This window comes from Coregonus lavaretus (assembly GCF_964263955.1).
Source record: "Coregonus lavaretus genome assembly, chromosome: 16".
NCBI lineage: Eukaryota > Metazoa > Chordata > Actinopteri > Salmoniformes > Salmonidae > Coregonus > Coregonus lavaretus.
In genome coordinates this window covers 23,350,984-23,371,949 of record NC_140003.1, presented here as the reverse complement: position 1 = coordinate 23,371,949, position 20,966 = coordinate 23,350,984, and the positions used below count along the sequence as shown (strand labels likewise).

Genomic DNA, 20,966 nt, shown 5'->3' with positions numbered 1-20,966 from the left:
CAAAATGGCTGCCTAAGTATGATCCCCAATCAGAGACAACGATCGACAGCTGCCTCTGATTGGGAACCACACCCGGCCAACATAGAAATAGAATACACTAGATTCTATCCAAATCACACCCTGACCTAACCAAACAGAGAATACAGGTGATCTCTAAGGTCAGGGCGTGACAGTGTATGTAAACTTCTGACCCACTGGGAATGTGATGAAATAAATAAAAGCTGAAATAAATCATTCTCTCTACTATTATTCGGACATTTCACATTCTTAAAATAAAGTGGTGATCCTAACTGACCTAAAACAGGGAATTTTTACTAGGATTAAATGTCAGGAATTGTGAAAAACTGAGTTTAAACATATTTGGCTAAGGTGTATGTAAAGGCAGCCTTTGTGAATTATTTACTATATTTAAGATGGGTTTAGTGACCAAGTTATCAGATACTAATTTTATCTTCCAAATGAATCATATCTTTTTTCATATTCTGATACTATCATCAGTTAGATGGCAGTTGAGGAGAGGCATGTGGGTTCCAGTGTGGCACACTTGGCTTGTACCAGAGGATGGGGAGGTTAGGTTGAGAGTGGAGAGGAGATATGGAGGTTAGGTTGAGAGCTACATTGTTTGTTTACTCTTTGTGAGACGAGTATGAGAGAATAGCTGTCAATGTTTACCTGGGACTTAGGCTCATCGCTGATACACAGAGAAACATGATACTCTGCCACGCCAAGCCATCAACAAGCCATTCAATATTGTACAGAGAGCCTTGCAGCCATAGCCCCTATACGGTGGATTCGGAAAGTATTCACGTTTTTTTCCACATTTTGTTAGGTTACAGCCTTATTCTAAAATGGGTAAAATAGTTTTTCCCCCCTCATCAGTCTACACACAATACCCCAAAAAACAAAGCAAAATAAGGTTTTTAGACATTTTTGCTAATTTATATATACACTACCAGTCAAAAGTTTGGACACACCTACTCATTCAAGGTTTTTCTTTATTCTTACAATTTTTTACATTGTAGAATAATAGTGAAGAGATCAAAACTATTAAATAACACATATGGAATCATGTAGTAACCAAAAAAGTGTTAAACAAATGAAAATATATTTTATATTTGAGATTCTTCAAAGTAGCCACCCTTTGCCTTGATGACAGCTTTGCACACTCTTGGCATTCTCTCAACCAGCTTCATGAGTGCATACAGGAGCAAGCATAGGTTCTACTTCATACCTTTCAGACCATCAGTAAGGTTCAAAGTATGGATTATATCCCTCGCGCTCCACGCAGGTCGAGTAAAAATAACAACAAGTGTGGGAGGACGTGCCCCGCGGTTCATATAAAACCGTACGTCAGACCACGCACTGTCTCTTATTTCTTCTCGCAAAGTTAGCTTAGCCGTATCGCGCAAGTTGACTGCTCCGCTGCTCCTGTTTTTCGGATTGCATCTTCCCAGGTCCCGGTAGGGTAAACTAAACTCTGTGTGAGTTATGTGTACTGTCAGTCTGTCACCGCAGCCTGTGACCTGTGAGTCAGAGCGCGAAATTCGTCTTCCAAGGCTGTGTGACAGCTCTCCCCTACCTATCCCTTTTATCGGAGGATATCAAGCTTCCTTGTCTTGTGCTGACTTAGCCCACCAGCTAGTGTGTGTGTTGGCCACCGTACTCCGGTGCTAACCTTGTCAAATTATCCTCCACTGCTGTGCTCGTTATCGAAGCCACCGAGCACTAGTCGTCCTTCGACTATTTAAAACTCGAACGGGTCACTTCCCTAGATAACCACAACTAGGAAGATTGTTAGCCTAGCCAGCTATATGACGTGAGATTCGGATTGCCTCCCCTAAGCATCCCTCTCCCCTGGTATTACTAGCATGCTACAAGCTAGCTAGCTATCCAGTTTACTAACTCAACCTATCTGCCGCTGTGTGTCGTCAGCTAGCTTACCAACTCCACATAGCTGCCACTGTGTGTTGTCAGCTAGCTTACCAACTCCACATAGCTGCCACTGTGTGTTGTCAGCTTGGCTCACCAAACGACGGCCATTCGTGCGTGTTTCGCATAAATAAGCCTACGTTTAAACATGTTACCGCTCCTGCTCCAGCCCTGTGTTCATAGCTAGGCTCACCCGAAATTATTTTTGTGGGTGCTGTACAGCTCCCGCCAGATTATTGTAGCTCTCTACCGTTGCTGTGTATTGTGGTAGCTGTTGTATACAGTCTTTGGCTACTATTATATTAGTTAATTTGATGAATCAGTGTATTGCATAAGAATTGCATAAGAAATATTTTATATTTATATTTGATCGTTTATTTTCTTCACATTCTGAGCTGAGAGAACACCGCATCACCATGATGCTGGGCATGTATGGCTGCTCCTCTTGTGGAGCTGAACTACAAGTAGAAGATGGTCATGACCTGTGCCCCACCTGCCTAGGTGTTGGCCACCTGCGTGAGGCCCTTTCTGACCCCTGTGTTAACTGCGCCATCCTGCCTGTGAAAGTGAGGGAAGCGCGGCTAGCCAGAGTTGAGGGCATGGGTTTTCACAGATAATTTACCAGCGCCTGGCGTTGTTCGCCAGGACCCACCCAGGGCCACCAAAAGAGAGAAAGCCCACGAAACCGATGGCGCTACTCCGGTAAAAAAAAATAAAAAATAAGAGCCTCACTCGGAAGGTCGATTCCTTATCCTCTGAGATAGAGCAGCTAAAACGCTTTTGCGTTCCTTCAAGCCCCCTGAGTTGGGGCCCTCTAGCACACCCTTCAGCATGGGGGATGCAACAGAGGACTCAGATAGCCGGGATGATGACCTGCTGTCCACTCGGGCATCCAACCGGTACTTTAGTGACCAGGATGATGACACACCCAACATGGTGAAGGAGGTGCCAACCAGTGTTGTGGACCCATTCAGTCTCAACACTAAAGATGGGTCAGAGGAGTCATTCAGAGGCTCTGATCACACAGAGTCAGAAGGAAGCTCTGCCTCACTACGCGCGGTCCTGTGTGCGGCCTTAGCTAGGCTAGAGCTTGATGACCCTCAAGCCACAGCCCCTGCAGCTAACCCATTCTTTAAGAAGGCCCCGGCAGCTACACCGTTCAGTGTGCCACCTTCACCGGCTTTTCTTACAGAGCTTCAGATATGCTGGGCCGACCCACGGGCCCTTGCCCACCACGGCAAGGACAGTAGGACGCTATCTGCCATGCGCGACGCAAAACAACATGGGCTGGACCATATGCCTAAGGTGGATGAATGCATAGCAGAGCTAATGCTCTCCCCAGATGAAGCCCTGAAAGATGACGCCCAATGCCCCAGACCTCAGTGCAGGGCCACAGATGAGCTACTGTCACGGGCCTATGACACAGCGGCCCGCATTGGGAACTCCTCCTCAGTGCTCATGCTAGCACAGAACAGGATGCTCCAGCCGGAGCACACAGACCTGGATCTCTGCAACCTGAATGACGCATCTCTTCAAGCGTTTGCGTTCATGACCAGAGAACTAGGCGACTGATGTCCACCCTTGTTGTGACTCGTCACCAGGTCTGGCTCGCTCAAGCCCCAATGTCCGATGACTCCAGACGGACGCTGAGAAAGCTCCCAGTGGTCGCCGGACTGCTCTTCGGCCCCGTGGCTGAGTTTGCCATCGAACGTAAAAAACAGCTGAGACAGGCTACACCACTGTGGAACCCACAGCCCAGAAACCAGGCATCATAGTCGTGGCAGAGGGAGGCCTGACACGTGTGAACCTCGCCACTCTCACTCAGCCCAGCCCTACACACGCCCTTGGTCCTACCACCAGCCTAACACAGGTACTCGCCAGCCCCAGACGGCGATGCAGCCACCCCCAAGAAGCCGGGGCATGGTCGTTGTTTTCTACATAAATATGGGTTGTATTTACAATGGTGTTTGTTCTTCACTGGTTGCCCTTTTCTTGTGGCAACAGGTCACAACTCTTGCTGCTGTGATGGCACAGTGTGGTATTTCACCCAGTAGATAAGGGAGTTTATCAAAATTGGGTTTGTTTTTTCGAATTCTTTGTGGATCTGTGTAATCTGAGGGAAATTTGTGTCTCTAATATGGTCATACATTTGGTAGGAGGTTAGGAAGTGCAGCTCAGTTTCCACCACATTATGTGGGCAGTGTGCACATAGCCTGTCTTCTCTTGAGAGCCTGTACATAGTCAAAGATTTCCTTAAGTTTGGGTCAGTCACAGTGGTCAGGTATTCTGCCACTGTGTATTCTCTGTTTAGGGCCAAATAAAATTCTAGTTTGCTCTATTTTTTGTTAATTCTTCCCATATGTGTCAAGTAATTATCTTTTTGTTTTCTCATGATTTGGTTGGGTCTAATTGTGTTGTTGTCCTGGGGCTCTTTGGGGTCTGTTTGTGTTTGTGAACAGAGCCCCAGGACCAGCTTGCTTATGGGACTCTTCTCCAAGTTCATCTCTCTGTAGGTGATGGCTTTGTTATGGAAGGTTTGGGAATCGCTTCCTTTTAAGTGGTTATAGAATTTAACGGCTCTTTTCTGGATTTTGATAATTAGCGGGTATCGGCCTAATTCTGCTCTGCATGCGTTATTTTGTGTTTTTCGTTGTACACAGAGGATATTTTTGCAGAATTCTGCATGCAGAGTCTCAATTTGGTGTTTGTCCCATTTTGTGAATTCTTGGTTGGTGAGCGGACCCCAGACCTCACAACCATAAAGGGCAATGGGTTCTATAACTGATTCAAGTATTTTTTGCCAGATCCTAATTGGTATGTCGAATTTTATGTTCCTTTTGATGGCATAGAAGGCCCTTCTTGCCTTGTCTCTCAGATTGTTCACAGCTTTGTGGAATTTACCTGTGGTGCTGATGTTTAGGCCGAGGTATGTATAGTTTTTTGTGTGCTCTAGGGCAACGGTGTCTAGATGGAATTTGTATTTGAGGTCTTGGCAAATTGACCTTTTTTGGAACACCATTATTTTTGTCTTACTGAGATTTACTGTCAGGGCCCAGGTCTGACAGAATCTGTGCAGAAGATCTAGGTGCTGCTGAAGGCCCTCCTTGGTTGGTGACAGAAGCACCAGATCATCAGCAAACATTAGACATTTTACTTCAGATTCTAGTAGGGTGAGGCCGGGTGCTGCAGACTGTTCTAGTGCCCTCACCAATTCGTTAATATATATGTTGAAGAGGTGGGGCTTAAACTGCATCCCTGTCTCACCCCACGGCCCTGTGGAAAGAAATGTGTGTGTTTTTTGCCAATTTTAACCGCACACTTGTTGTTTGTGTACATGGATTTTATAATGTCGTATGTTTTTCCCCCAATCCCACTTTCCATCAATTTGTATAGCAGACCTTCATGCCAAATTGAGTCAAAAGCTTTTCTGAAATCAACAAAGCATGAGAAGACTTTTGCCTTTGTTTTGTTTTGTTTATATGTCAATTAGGGTGTGCAGGGTGAATACGTGGTCTGTCGTACGGTAATTTGATAAAAAGCCAATTTGACATTTGCCCAGTACATTGTTTTCACTGAGGAAATGTACAAGTCTGCTGTTAATGAGAATGCAGAGGATTTTCCCAAGGTTGCTGTTGACGCATATCCCACGGTAGTTATTGGGGTCAAATTTGTCTCCATTTTTGTGGATTGGGGTGATCAGTCCTTGGTTCCAAATATTGGGGAAGATGCCAGAGCTAAGGATGATGTTAAAGAGTTTAAGTATAGCCAATTGGAATTTGTGGTCTGTATATTTTATCATTTCATTGAGGATACCATCAACACCACAGGCCGTTTTGGGTTGGAAGGTTTGTATTTTGTCCTGTAGTTCATTCAATGTAATTGGAGAATCCAGTGGGTTCTGGTAGTCTTTAATAGTTGATTCTAAGATTTGCATTTGATCATGTATATTTTTCTGCTGTTTGTTCTTTGTTATAGGGACAAAAAGATTGTAGAAGTGGTTTACCCATACATCTCCATTTTGGATAGATAGCTCTTCGTGTTTTTTTAGTGTTGTTTTTAGTGTTTTCCAATTTTCCCAGAAGTGGTTAGAGTCTATGGATTCTTCAATTACATTGAGCTGATTTCTGACATGCTGTTCTTTCTTTTTCCATAGTGTATTTCTGTATTGTTTTAGTGATTCACCATAGTGAAGGCGTAGGCTCAGGTTTTCTGGGTCTCTATATTTTTGGTTGGATAGGTTTCTCAATTTCTTTCTTAGGTTTTTGCAATCTTCATCAAACCATTTGTCATTGTTGTTACTTTTCTTCGGTTTTCTGTTAGAGATTTTTATATTTGATAGGGAAGCTGAGAGGTCAAATATACTGTTAAGGTTTTCTTCTGCCAAGTTTACACCTTCACTAATACAGTGGAACGTTTTGTCCAGGAAGTTGTCTAAAAGGGATTGAATTTGTTGTTGCCTAATTGTTTTTTGGTAGGTTTCGACACTACTTTCCTTCCATCTATAGCATTTCTTAATATTATTCAGTTCCTTTGGCTTTGATGCCTCATGATTGAGTATTGCTCTGTTCAAGTAGACTGTGATTTTGCTGTGGTCTGATAGGGGTATCAGTGGGCTGACTGTAAATGCTCTGAGAGACTCTGGGTTGAGGTCAGGGATAAAGTAGTCTACAGTACTACTGCCAAGAGATGAGCTATAGGTGTACCTACCATAGGAGTCCCCTTGAAGCCTACCATTGACTATGTACATACCCAGCGTGTGACAGAGCTGCAGGAGATGTGACCCGTTTTTGTTGGTTATGTTGTCATAGTTGGGCATAGGGGGAGGCAATGCTGTCACCTCCAGGTAGGTGTTTGTCCCCCTGTGTGCTGAGGGTGTCAGGTTCTTGTCCAGTTCTGGCATTTAGGTCACCACAGACTAGTACTATGTCCCTGGGTCTGGAAATGATTGATTTCCCCCTCCAGGATGGAGAAACTGTCTTCATTAAAGCATGGGAATACTAGTGGGGGGATATAGCTAGCACACAGGAGGACATTTTTCTCTGCTGAGATAATTTCCTTTTGAATTTCTAGCCAAATGTAATATGTTCCTGTTTTGATTAATTTAATAGAGTGAATTAGGTCTGCTCTATACCAAATTAGCATACCCCCTGAGTCCCTTCACTGTTTCACACCTGGTAGTTTGGTGGATGGGACTACCAGCTCTCTGGAACCAGTGGGTCCGTCTCCTCTATACCATGTTTCTTGTAGGATGACAATGTCCTGCTCTTTAGGCCAAAGGCAGATGACCTCAGGCCTTGGATATTCCAGGATGAGATAGTGAAGGCTTTGTGTTCCATAGTGTCTAATGTTGTTGTTCGTGTGGTTTGGCCTCAGGCCAGTAATTGTGAGCAGAGCCTGCTGAGCATCTGGTACATGCCATTGGCTTGGCTAGTGTAAGAGTGGGGGTTGGGCCTGTTTGCCTGCTCACGGCCTGGGCGTATGTGTGACTTTCATGTTGAGGCCCTCTTTGTGGGAGTGGGGGGCATGGGGTGGGTAGGAGGGGCATAGGTCTGATCTGAGGGGGCCTAAATGGGGTGTGGGCATGGTTGACTTGGGCGGGTGTTAATTGGTTGGGGTGTGGGTGTGGATGTGGCTGGTGGTGCTGTGGTCTGGATGTAGGTCCTATCGGCGGGGGTCCTCTATGTGTAGGTCCAGGGGGGGGGGTCCCGCAGGTCTGGGAGAGTCTCTTGCTGGTCTGGGCGGGGTGTCTGTTGATCTGTTGCTCCTGTGTGAGGTGTTGGGTCTGCGGTGAGGGTGATATTCTTTAGGGTATGGGCGAAGGTGGGCACTGCTGCCTTGTATAGGTGGACCTGGTCGTAAAGGCTGTTCAAGTCCAGGATTTGTGGTGGGCCAGGTAGACATTTGGTTTTGAGGCACAGTCACAGGAAATCTGTCTGTCTCTCTTTATCTATCCCTCTTCCTCCTCTCTCAATCTCCCCCTCTCTCTACCTTTCTCCCTCTATCCCCCTTTTTCTGTCCCTCTGCCACTTTCTTCTCATCCCCTACTCTCTCTTTCTTCACGGTCTGTCCCTCTATCTTCCTCTATCTCCTCTTCACACTCTTGTTTCCTCTTTCCCGCTCTGACTGAGTGAGTGGGTGTTGGAGCGGGCTCTCTCCCAGCAACTACTGACTCGTTGCTAATAGAGTGGTGTGTGTGTGTGTGTGTGTGGTATCGGGGTGCAGCTCTTCTGATCGTAATGACATGAGACTGCCTGAGGTTGGGTGGTGGGCTGAGCCACAGTACTCACCTCCACCAAGGGAAGCAACACACAGAGACAGGGACACACTATCTCTCTGTCTCTCTCTCTCCGTCTCTCTCTCTTTCTATCCCCCTCTCCCTTTCTTTCCCTTTCTCTCCCTTTCTCTCCCTTTCTCTCTCTTTATCTCTCTTTATCTCTCTTTATCTATCTTTATATCTCTCTCTCTCTCTCTCTCTCTCTCTCTCTCTCTCTCTCTCTCTCTCTCTCTCTCTCTCTCTCTCTCTCTCTCTCTCTCTCTCTCTCTCTCTCTCTCTCTCTCTCTCTCTCTCTCTCTCTCTCTCTCTCTCTCTCTCTCTCTCTCTCTCTCTCTCTCTCTCTCTCTCTCTCTCTCTCCACTACTGTCTCATTCTAATCAGCTTCCTGTGAAAGGACTATTGAATGCATTAGAAATAGACTACTTTGATCCAGGAATCAAAAGATCCCACACAAAAGGAACAAGGGGCTTGAAGATTGACTAACCTTGTTGCACCGAGCAAAAAAAGATAGCAGATCTTGACCAAGCTTTCTTTGAACCTTTTAGATAAATTAATTACACTGCTGCTTCCAGTGAATGTAGTGGAAGTTTCAATGACCAACCACAGTACCACACAATACTACACATATACTACACATTATGGTGGTCAAACTGGTCATCTACCCTGGCACTCACTGTCAGTTCTAACACTAGTCCACTCTGCTCCATTCAGCCTGAGGGGTATTGATGTAGAAAGGGAGCTGTCTTGCCACTCGTGTGCCAGCCTGCAGTCCTTGTCTCTCTGTTCTCGCTCTCTCTCCTTCCCATATTTGTGACCTGTGTTGCACGGCTCACCGGCTTTAATCAGGGTCCCTTTGATCCCACTTGGAGAGGCATATTCCAAGCCACATGACGTACGGACGCCCCCTCTGTAGCACCTGGTTGTAGGCCTATCACTGCCACCTCTACTCAGTGCTCATTCATTGCATTCTGGCAATATTTAGGACATGTACAGTAGGCTAACCATTTAGCCTTACCTTATATCTGTTCAATACAGTATTACAGCTTTCATAGTGATGCAACAGTTCACAAACTTCACTGAACTGTGTAAGCGCGGAATCAATTGGCCCTTAAAGTAATGAGAACTACAGAGGGGTTCAGCTATGTCATAATGTCTTGTTCCTGTCCAGGGTTAGCTGACTCCTATACTAGCTGACCATCTTACTGTTGCCTGACTGTTGTCTGACTGTTATCTTGTCCCGCTACTGGGTTCAGCTGACTCCTACACTAGCTGACCATCTGACTGTTGCCTGACTGTTGTCTGACTGTTATCTTGTCCCGCTACTGGGTTCAGCTGACTCCTACACTAGCTGACCATCTGACTGTTGCCTGACTGTTGTCTGACTGTTATCTTGTCCCGCTACTGGGTTCAGCTGACTCCTACACTAGCTGACCATCTGACTGTTGGCTTATTGTCTGACTGTTGTCTAACTGTTATCTTGTCCCACTACAGGGTTCAGCTGACTCCTACACTAGCCGACCATCGGACTCAGATGTCTCCCTGGAGGAGGAGCCAACAGGCGGCAAGCTGGAGAAGGAGCAGCAGGCTGCTGTACAGCTGGAGAGGGCCAAGGTGAGACAGATTTCTGCTAGGTGTCCTATTGTGGAGCCTTATGCTATGCTACTGTACTATCACAGACATATACCTTCAGAACAAGGCCCCTATCATTGGGAATGTCCCAGCAGGCAAGGCTGGTTGAAATTACGTTATGTAGTCCCCTGTAGCTCAGTTGGTAGAGCATGGCGCTTGCAACGCCAGGGTTGTGGGTTCGTTTCCCACAGGGGGCCTGTATGAAAATGTATGCACTCGCTAACTGTAAGTCGCTCTGGATAAGAGCGTCTGCTAAATGATTACAATGTAATGTACAATGTAATTACAACCACATTAAAACCAGAACTGGCATCTTTGCTACCAGCAATGCCCACTGGGTTATGGTTAAGCTTATCTAGCTAGTTAGGCACTGTTCTTATACATGGTGTTTCCTGTATCGTCTCAGGCCAAAGCGGTGGCCTTTGCTGTGAAGACTAACGTCAGTTACTGTGGAGCCCTGGATGAGGATGTCCCTGTGGCAGGAACCGCCATCTCCTTCGATGCCAAGGACTTCCTGCACATTAAAGAGGTACAGCATATATAACACACTGTACTGCTAAAGCTATGGCTCCGTCTCAAATGGCATCCTATTCCCTATGTAGTGCATATATAGGGAATAGTGTGCCAGCTCTGGCCAAAAGTAGTGCACTATTTAGGGAATAGGGTGCCATTTCAGACAGCCTATGTTTGCTTCAAGCCACATCTGTTCACGGGCCATTATGGATGAAGCAATATCAATAATGCATGTCCCGCTTTGGAATCAATGGAGTCACATAGAGTGTGTATACAGCCTGGTATGTCTGTGGAGTTTACATACTCTCTTCCGTTCTATTCTAAGACATTGGTTTTGTGTTGCCTTGCCCATAGTCACATACTGTATAGTGTGTATGTCTGTGGAGTTTACATACTCTCTTCTGTTCTGAGTGATTGTGTTGTTTTGTGTTGTCTTGCCCACTACAGAAGTACAGCAATGAGTGTATATGTCTGTGAATGTAACACTTCAACACACACACACACACACTGCACACACACTTCAGTCATTGAGTTGTTTTATGTTGTCTTCCCCATTACAGAAGTACAGTAATGACTGGTGGATCGGCCGGCTGGTGAAGGAGGGCTGTGAGATCGGATTCATCCCCAGCCCTCTGAAACTGGATAACATTCGTCTACAGCAGGAGCAGAAGAGGGGCACACGCTCTTACGGGTAAAGCCTGGGTAGAGGGGCTGGGGGTGGTGTATTGAGGTGCTAAGTTGGGCTTGGTTGGGTGGAGGGGCTGTGTTAGAGGGTGGGTTGGGGATTGGAGAGGGGCGAACAATTGATAAGAACTTTCATGAATAAGCATTAATCAACTATTTATAAACAACTTTATTAAGCATTTATACAAGTTATTATAAAAAGTTACTGAAGTACGATGACAAGCCACCTACTCTCCACTCCAGGCCTGACTCTGCTGTGACTATGTGGTTTACTCATAACAGATCAGAGATTACTCATAATAACAGATCAGACATTACTCATAAGAAGAGATCAGAGATGACTCATAATAACAGATCAGAGATGACTCATAATAACAGATCAGACATTACTCATAAGAAGAGATCAGAGATTACTCATAATAACAGATCAGAGATTACTCATAATAACAGATCAGACATTACTCATAAGAAGAGATCAGAGATTACTCATAATAACAGATCAGAGATTACTCATAATAACAGATCAGACATTACTCATAAGAAGAGATCAGAGATTACTCATAATAACAGATCAGCGGTTACTCATAATAACAGATCAGACATTACTCATAAGAAGAGATCAGAGATTACTCATAATAACAGATCAGAGGTTACTCATAATAACAGATCAGACATTACTCATAAGAAGAGATCAGAGGTTACTCATAATAACAGATTGGTGACGTGTTTCTTAGGTGACATTAATATGATAAGAGATTATATGCGTCATCATATATAATTTTCCTCAGCTATGCTTTAACTATTTGTTGTCTATTTTAAAGGACATTTTGTCTTCCCCGTTGGCCTCATGTTGCAGAGGGTTACATTATGTAACAGTTGTGGTAAAACAGTGGGTATGTCGTCTCACATAGTGCCGTGATAGATATCATCTCCAAGACGATCACGGCTCATTCCAGCCCTGTGTTATCATAATCATTTCTGGAACAACGTATAGTCAATACTTATATAGTCTTCCATGTACTTATAGTATTCATCCAATTACATTCTACTGTTGGATAATTATATTCTACTGTTAAATATTCAACATGGACACAAACTTTATTTTAGAAGTGCATTTAACACTGCAACACACTTTACAGTAAAATAATACAATTAAAGAGATAAAAACAAGCAAACGGCAATAACTGAGAATAATAAAGTAACATTAAAACACCAAGGATGTCTAAAGTAATAATAAAATTACTGATTAAAGTAAGAGAATTGTTAGTGACCCTGTTTCTCCTGGGGATGGGAGTTCTGTTTGACTCTGTGATTAATGTGTTCCACATTAATGATTCTTCTCTCTCTCTCTGTCTGTTATCCTTTGTGCCTTGCAGTAAGTCCAGTGGGAATTCCTCCTCCAGTCTAGGAGACATGGTTTCAGGCGGGTTCAAACCTAACCCTCCCTCTGCAGGTGAGCCTCCAGACAGAAGCCTATTAGGGAAGGGCGTCTCACCAGGTGGAGCGTCTCGTTAGTTGTTTGTCAGAATGAATCATTAACCAACCAGAGCTATGATCTAATTGTCCCTGTCTCTAACATAACATATCATTGTTGCTCAGTGTGTTGTTTATTAACATATCAAATCCAGTGTGAGAACTGTCAGTTACTTCACATTTGTGAACTATGAACTGAATGGTTATCAGAGTATACGTACCCAATGTCATTGTTCTACACTAGCGAAAAAAATGTTGTTACATTTTCGTCTAATATCTTTAAAATGCTGCACCTGCTCAATCCAAACTTGTCGAGTAAGTTAATATGTCAAATGGAAAACAGTGGCTGGAGGTTGGGTGGATGGAATGTGGAGTTGTGAGATCTTTGTGTCTTCCAGAATGTGCCATGTATTGGACTGGAATGAGGTGGGCCATGCACTCTCAGTCCGCTCCTCCTCCTCTTCCTCCAAGAGGATTATGGACAAGCGTTATGTCCTTGCAATGAGTTTGCTTTAAGTCAAGCATAACCATATAGTCCAAACTCTGCGTTATCCAATTATAAGGATTTTCTCCATCTTATAGCGAGGGCCACTAAACATAAATTGAAATAATACTCTCTCTTTATTTCAATTTATTTATAAGACACCAAACACTTTTATATGATAATGCAACTTCAGAGTTAGTTATCAAGTGCAACCAATGTCTGTCACCTGCAAAGGAAGGTTTGGAAAATAAGCAACAAATAAATCAAGTGTTTTGACCACTAATATACTGTATACATACTGTATATTTGATACTTCATTTATTTGTGTGATAATAAGTTATTTGCATCCACCATTGTACTATTCAAATATTTCCATCAACTGTTTCAACCCACCCACTGGGTATTAAAGTACTGTAATACTGAAAAGGTATCACTGTAATGTTTTGTACTACAGGCACAAAAGGTCTCTGCTTTGCATTCAAAGGCACTTATCAGTTATTTTCTCTTTTTGACAGGAAAACAGAAGCAGAAGGTGGTGAGTAGTAAACAGACTTTTCATTCATTAATCCACATACAACCCTAACAGGTACCCTCCAAGATCTGTAACTTCACAGAAACTGGTTGCACCCAGAATCATAAGTTCGGTTGGCATGTCATCCTCCATATCAAAGTTTATATTTCTATTTTAGGCATACAGAATGATACTAACTTATAGGTTTGATTTGCTCTTTATTCACCCCCATGAATCTCTTATGAAAACTATACTATATTTTTTTGATCAGCTTTAATATTGCAAATAGATTGTGGCTTCCATCAATGTAATTGGCTGCATCATTTCCAATCCCCCATATATTTTTTGTAAATATATATATAAAATATATATATATTTTTTTTAAATATATATTTTCCTTTATTATTTTCCCCTAACCCTACCACCTCTCCCCTAATTGGAGTAAACTAATCGACAACAACAGATACTATAAAGTATCTTTGCAGACCTGATTGAGCTCACTTTAATACCATTTAGACCTGTCTACTTGTATTTAATTCCAGCCCTGGCAAGGTCCAGGGATTAATGATGCTATTAAATTCATTGACCAAAAAACTATAGAGGTTGCATTAAATCATGGATGGGCAACTGGTGGCCCCACTTTTGTAGGCCGCAGATCACTCAGTCGTGGTCTCAACTTACTGTTGAGAGTTAGAATAGTAGAATACACAAGGTGCAATTTCAAAATGTGGTTGTGCATCAGCAGTTTTTCTCTTGTTATGTCAGTCACTCAATTAGTCCATGTTTGATTGGAAGTTAGTCTAGCCAGCTATCTAGACTTGTAGTAGTCATGGTTGAATTACCGACTGGGGAGCCCCCATTGATATGTTAGTCACTCTCACTCAGATATCATTTTAAAAACTGCAAACAGTTCTCTACACTCTATGGCAAAATGTGTAGAATTGCAGGAAATGAGCTGTAAGACTGACCCCCACCCCCATCAAAGTTGCCCATCCCTGCATTAAATTAATTGGATAGCTCGTCTTTAATCTGATGGCAGTATTCTTTGTAATAACACTTTGTCAGCACATTATCAGGAAGTAAAACAGAACTGTCTAAATGTCGTAATAGCATCACTTAACAGCGGATAGCTGTAATATATCCAGCTACTGTTATACTCATTCTCATTCAACATCCATTGGTAACACGTTGCATAAAGTTGTTATTGCACATAAGTAGTAACACTGTAAATACACAGACAAACTTTCTTGGCATGTAATAAAACCTAATAAAACTACTTAATAATGGTGAATGGCATGTTACATGTTGCTGAGGTGTCTGTCCTCCCTCTAACCCTCTACCTCCACTACAGACTGAACACATCCCTCCCTATGACGTGGTCCCCTCTATGAGACCAGTGGTCCTGGTAGGACCGTCCCTGAAGGGATATGAGGTAGGCCTCATAGCAATAATACTTTCGGTCTCTTGGTGTTGTATTGGTCAAGTGTTTTATTAAGCCTCCAAAATAGCTATTCAGAACGACTGCACTATTTGGTTGTGTGCCATACATTACACCACAGTGACACCAATTCCCAGCTCTCCCTTTTGTAATCAATATTGAGGACTGTCAGCGTGTAGACTAGAGGTTAAGATGCAGCTTCATTGAAGAGGTTTACCAACACATTCGCTGACAGTGAATAACTCCCCCGTTCATTATCAGAGTAGATATTTGGAGGTCTCCAAAAAGAACAGCTACAGTGAGGGAAAAACGTATTTGATCCCCTGCTGATTTTGTACGTTTGCCCACTGACAAAGAAATGATCAGTCTATAATTTCAATGGTAGGTTTATTTGAACAGTGAGAGACAGAATAACAACAAAAAAATCCAGAAAAACGCATGTCAAACATTTTATAAATTGATTTGCATTTTAATGAGGGAAATAAGTATTTGACCCCCTCTCAATCAGAAAGATTTCTGGCTCCCAGGTGTCTTTTATACAGGTAACGAGCTGAGATTAGGAGCACACTCTTAAAGGGAGTGCTCCTAATCTCAGCTTGTTACCTGTATAAAAGACACCTGTCCACAGAAGCAATCAATCAATCAGATTCCAAACTCTCCACCATGGCCAAGACCAAAGAGCTCTCCAAGGATGTCAGGGACAATATTGTAGACCTACACAAGGCTGGAATGGGCTACAAGACCATCGCCAAGCAGCTTGGTGAGAAGGTGACAACAGTTGGTGCGATTATTCGCAAATGGAAGAAACACAAAATAACTGTCAATCTCCCTCGCCTTGGGCTCCATACAAGATCTCACCTCGTGGAGTTGCAATGATCATGAGAACGGTGAGGAATCAGCCCAGAACTACACGGGAGGATCTTGTCAATGATCTCAAGGCAGCTGGGACCATAGTCACCAACAAAACAATTGGTAACACACTACGCCGTGAAGGACTGAAATCCTGCAGCGCCCGCAAGGTCCCCCTGCTCAAGAAAGCACATATACATGCCCGTCTGAAGTTTGCCAATGAACATCTGAATGATTCAGAGGAGAACTGGGTGAAAGTGTTGTGGTCAGATGAGACCAAAATGGAGCTCTTTGGCATCAACTCAACTCGCCGTGTTTGGAGGAGGAGGAATGCTGCCTATGACCCCAAGAACACCATCCCCACCGTCAAACATGGAGGTGGAAACATTATGCTTTGGGGGTGTTTTTCTGCTAAGGGGACAGGACAACTTCACTGCATCAAAAGGACGATGGACGGGGCCATGTACCGCCAAATCTTGGGTGAGAACCTCCTTCCCTCAGCCGGTGCATTGAAAATGGGTCATGGATGGGTATTCCAGCATGACAATGACCCAAAACACATGGCCAAGGCAACAAAGGAGTGGCTCAAGAAGAAGCACATTAAGGTCCTGGAGTGGCCTAGCCAGTCTCCAGACCTTAATCCCATAGAAAATCTGTGGAGGGAGCTGAAGGTTCGAGTTGCCAAACTTCAGCCTCGAAACCTTAATGACTTGGAGAAGATCTGCAAAGAGGAGTGGGACAAAATCCCTCCTGAGATGTGTGCAAACCTGGTGGCCAACTACAAGAAACGTCTGACCTCTGTGATTGCCAACAAGGGTTTTGCCACCAAGTACTAAGTCATGTTTTGCAGAGGGGTCAAAAACGTATTTCCCTCATTAAAATGCAAATACATTTATAACATTTTTGACATGCGTTTTTCTGGATTTCTTTGTTGTTATTCTGTCTCTCACTGTAAAAATAAACCTACCATTAAAATTATAGACTGATCATTTATTTGTCAGTGGGCAAACGTACAAAATCAGCAGGGGATCAAATACTTTTTTCCCTCACTGTATGTCTGACCTATCCATTCATTGCTAACTAACCACCAATGGGGCTTGCAGAAAAAAGAGGGCAGCATCTTTTCCCCAGCATGTATGGGGGGAAGTGGAGAGCCAGGATCATCTTCACACAGAATCACAGTCCTCATCTCCGCTCTACTGTGTTGCCATGGTAACAACCTTCTGGGTAAAACACGTCAGTCTGAAAAATTGGAGCATGGCTTGAAATTAGAAACACAGAGATAAACAGCACCAGAAGATCTGTGTGTGTACAAAAAAACTGTGTTGGTTATGATGATAATACAGCAAAAAATATATTTTGCAGGGACAAGGTTATGCGAATGTGGATGGAATGGGGGCACAATTTGGTCTTCTTAATGTGATTTTTTTGCTCAACTTACAGAGACGTGTGTATAAATATCAAATTACACTACTGTCTTGTGTGAACAGAATGATGATGTTGTCAAGAGAGCTTACACAACACCCGTTTTTCTTCTAAAAATGTCCCTAGTGAAATATAAAAAATTTCAATGTTGCCGTTAACTATAAAGAATATGGTTATTTCTGTGTGCAAAGGACACAAAAAGTTTTTGGATATACCATATAACAATTGCTCCACACTGCTCCTTGCTATCCTTGTCGCTTGAAACTACAGTTCTTCCCAGCTTCAGTGTAATTCAAATACCTTGCAAAAATAGCATTAATGGAGACTGGTCTGGCCTGCTATAGCCCAATTCATCACATCGGCATTGGTCTTTATGACACTTCATTGTAGGCCTTAATCACCTTATTTAATGTAACCAGGATTAATTCTTTAGAAAATGAAGTGGAAAGAAACCAGAGATCCTGCTGCTCCTTTGATGGATGTCTTGGCCCAGTGGGATAAATCTAAGGCAGGGCCAGAGGAGCCTGAATGGACCTTCTGGGTGGATGTCATAATGAGGAATATGGAGAAATCTTTATTGGATGGATAATGGTGGTGGATGGGGAAGATGGGACGATCTTGATTTAGCACTAATACTGAAATCGAAAAGGATTACAACTGTAATTTTGACTTCTTTGGGCACCTTTGACCATAACATGTGCTATTTATAAACATTGCCCATCAGGGTATGTAGCTTCAGCATATGAAAAGGGTCTTGCAAGGGTTCTTCCAGGCTTGCTATAGCTATGAGGAATTGTCAATGATTTTCTACTGGCTTATTTCCTTGCTGTCTGTCTGTCTTAACCCTCTCTCACTTGTCCTGTTACTCACTCTCTCTCTTTCCCTCCTTTTTCCTCCCTCTTTTCTTCCCTTTTTTCTGTCTGCCATTCTCTGCTGCTTCCGGGCTCTGTGTGCAGGTGACAGACATGATGCAGAAAGCACTCTTTGATTTCCTGAAGCACAGGTTTGATGGCAGGTGAGGAGTCATCAGCCCTTTTCCTGCATATTGTCGCCAGCCCTTTCCCTTTCCCTGCATACTGTACTAACTCTCTGCAGGCTTACTGTAGCATCATGCTCTCAGCTGCTCCACTTACCCTCATGCAAACTACTATAGCTAGAGCAAAAAATATGTAAAGCAGTTGTAAATGAATTTAATGAGTTGTCAAAGTACCTTATTTGACCACCTGTTTTGACTAGGTCTTTCCTTACATTTTCTAAACATTCTGGTAACCATACATTACTAGTCTGGATTGTGAATAACATGTTGTGCTGTATGTTCTCATATTCTGTCTCTCTTGATTCTATAACTTGTAGGATATCTATTACAAGGGTAACAGCAGACATCGCTCTGGCCAAGAGGTCGGTGCTCAACAACCCCAGCAAGAGGGCCATCATCGAAAGATCCAACACCAGGTCCAACCTAGGTATCATCACAATGGCATTGAATGCTATCATTCTTTACTTTACTGTGTATATATTGTATATGTTAAAAAGGAAGTTACATACATGTATGTATATAATATATTTTTCAAATCTGATAAAGGATCTGTTTTACAAAGAATTTGTGGAATTGATGTCTTCTGATCTTGGCGATATAAATAGATTCATCCTGTCTGTGATCTATCTCCTTGTTCCTGTACAGCGGAGGTTCAGAGTGAGATTGAGAGGATATTTGAGCTGGCCAGATCCTTACAGTTGGTGGTTCTGGATGCTGACACAATCAACCATCCGGCCCAGCTCATAAAGACGTCTTTAGCACCTATCATCGTCCATGTTAAAGTGTCCTCTCCTAAGGTAATTGTTTGGCTTCCCTTTATACCCAAATTGTTCTAATTTTACTACTGTACCTGGGTTGGAAATGGGAGGGAATCCAGAGGAACCAGGCTCCGGGAGTGAAATGCTTTTGACATCTACAAATACTTTTTTTAAGGTGAATTCGAGGATTTGACATTGGTGGGTTCCCACTGTGACCTTTTTCCATTTCCAACCCTGACCCATGCTGATTTGTGTTGCTGCCCTCTTCTGGCTTGATTTATATATAAACTATCCACAGGTTCTGCAGCGGCTGATCAAGTCGAGAGGGAAATCCCAGAGCAAACACTTGAATGTGCAGCTGGTGGCAGCAGACAAACTAGCACAGTGCCCCCCGGTAGGCATCCAATATTCCCCACAGTACACTCTGTCAACTGCTACATCTTGCTACTGTCTCTGGCCTTCACAAGGACTATTAGCAAATCAGTCAATCAAGTCTAATTCTGCATGTCTCTCTGCCCTCATCCTCTCTCTCTCTCTGTCTGTCTCTCTCTTTCCCCTCCCCTCTCTCTCAGGAAATGTTTGACATCATTCTGGATGAGAATCAGCTGGAGGATGCATGTGAACACCTGGCAGAGTACCTGGAGGCCTACTGGAGGGCCACTCACACCTCCCTGACCACCCCTCTCAACCCTCTGCTGGGCCGCAACCTGGGATCCACCGCTCTCTCTCCGTACCCCACAGCCATAACTGGGCTGGTGAACCAACAGGTGATTCTAATTAAGCAATAAGGCCCGAGGGGGTGTGGTATATGGCTAATATACAGTGGGGGAAAAAAGTATTTAGTCAGCCACCAATTGTGCAAGTTCTCCCACTTAAAAAGATGAGAGAGGCCTGTAATTTTCATCATAGGTACACGTCAACTATGACAGACAAAATGAGAAAAGAAATTCCAGAAAATCACATTGTAGGATTTTTAATGAATTTATTTGCAAATTATGGTGGAAAATAAGTATTTGGTCAATAACAAAAGTTTCTCAATACTTTGTTATATACCCTTTGTTGGCAATGACACAGGTCAAACGTTTTCTGTAAGTCTTCACAAGGTTTTCACACACTGTTGCTGGTATTTTGGCCCATTCCTCCATGCAGATCTCCTCTAGAGCAGTGATGTTTTGGGGCTGTCGCTGGGCAACACGGACTTTCAACTCCCTCCAAAGATTTTCTATGGGGTTGAGATCTGGAGACTGGCTAGGCCACTCCAGGACCTTGAAATGCTTCTTACGAAGCCACTCCTTCGTTGCCCGGGCGGTGTGTTTGGGATCATTGTCATGCTGAAAGACCCAGCCACGTTTCATCTTCAATGCCCTTGCTGATGGAAGGAGGTTTTCACTCAAAATCTCACGATACATGGCCCCATTCATTCTTTCCTTTACACGGATCAGTCGTCCTGGTCCCTTTGCAGAAAAACAGCCCCAAAGCATGATGTTTCCACCCACAGTAGGTATGGTGTTCTTTGGATGCAACTCCGCATTCCTTGTCCTCCAAACACGACGAGTTGAGTTTTTACCAAAAAGTGATATTTTGGTTTCATCTGACCATATGACATTCTCCCAATCCTCTTCTGGATCATCCAAATGCACTCTAGCAAACTTCAGACCTGGCCTGGACATGTACTGGCTTAAGCAGGGGACACGTCTTGCACTGCAGGATTTGAGTCCCTGGCGGCGTAGTGTGTTACTGATGGTAGGCTTTGTTACTTTGGTCCCAGCTCTCTGCAGGTCATTCACTAGGTCCCCCCGTGTGGTTCTGGGATTTTTGCTCACCGTTCTTGTGATCATTTTGACCCCACGGGGTGAGATCTTGCGTGGAGCCCCAGATCGAGGGAGATTATCAGTGGTCTTGTATGTCTTCCATTTCCTAATAATTGCTCCCACAGTTGATTTCTTCAAACCAAGCTGCTTAC

The 20,966-nt window shown here is 43.6% G+C and overlaps 1 protein-coding gene across 1 annotated transcript in view; it reads left to right on the top strand.

The window, feature by feature from the left end:
* cacnb4a (calcium channel, voltage-dependent, beta 4a subunit) overlaps window positions 1–20,966 on the top strand; it is a gene marked incomplete at both ends in the record, with an annotated part of 34,417 nt that overhangs the window by 12,175 nt on the left and 1,276 nt on the right. Inside the window, 11 exons of the mRNA XM_084180069.1 lie at window positions 9,695–9,814; window positions 10,239–10,361; window positions 10,906–11,036; window positions 12,406–12,482; window positions 13,502–13,521; window positions 14,849–14,929; window positions 18,166–18,224; window positions 18,563–18,672; window positions 18,891–19,042; window positions 19,302–19,397; window positions 19,576–19,758. Coding sequence (XP_084036195.1) covers window positions 9,695–9,814; window positions 10,239–10,361; window positions 10,906–11,036; window positions 12,406–12,482; window positions 13,502–13,521; window positions 14,849–14,929; window positions 18,166–18,224; window positions 18,563–18,672; window positions 18,891–19,042; window positions 19,302–19,397; window positions 19,576–19,758 — 1,152 coding nt within the window. The remainder of the gene's footprint in view (window positions 1–9,694; window positions 9,815–10,238; window positions 10,362–10,905; window positions 11,037–12,405; window positions 12,483–13,501; window positions 13,522–14,848; window positions 14,930–18,165; window positions 18,225–18,562; window positions 18,673–18,890; window positions 19,043–19,301; window positions 19,398–19,575; window positions 19,759–20,966) is intronic.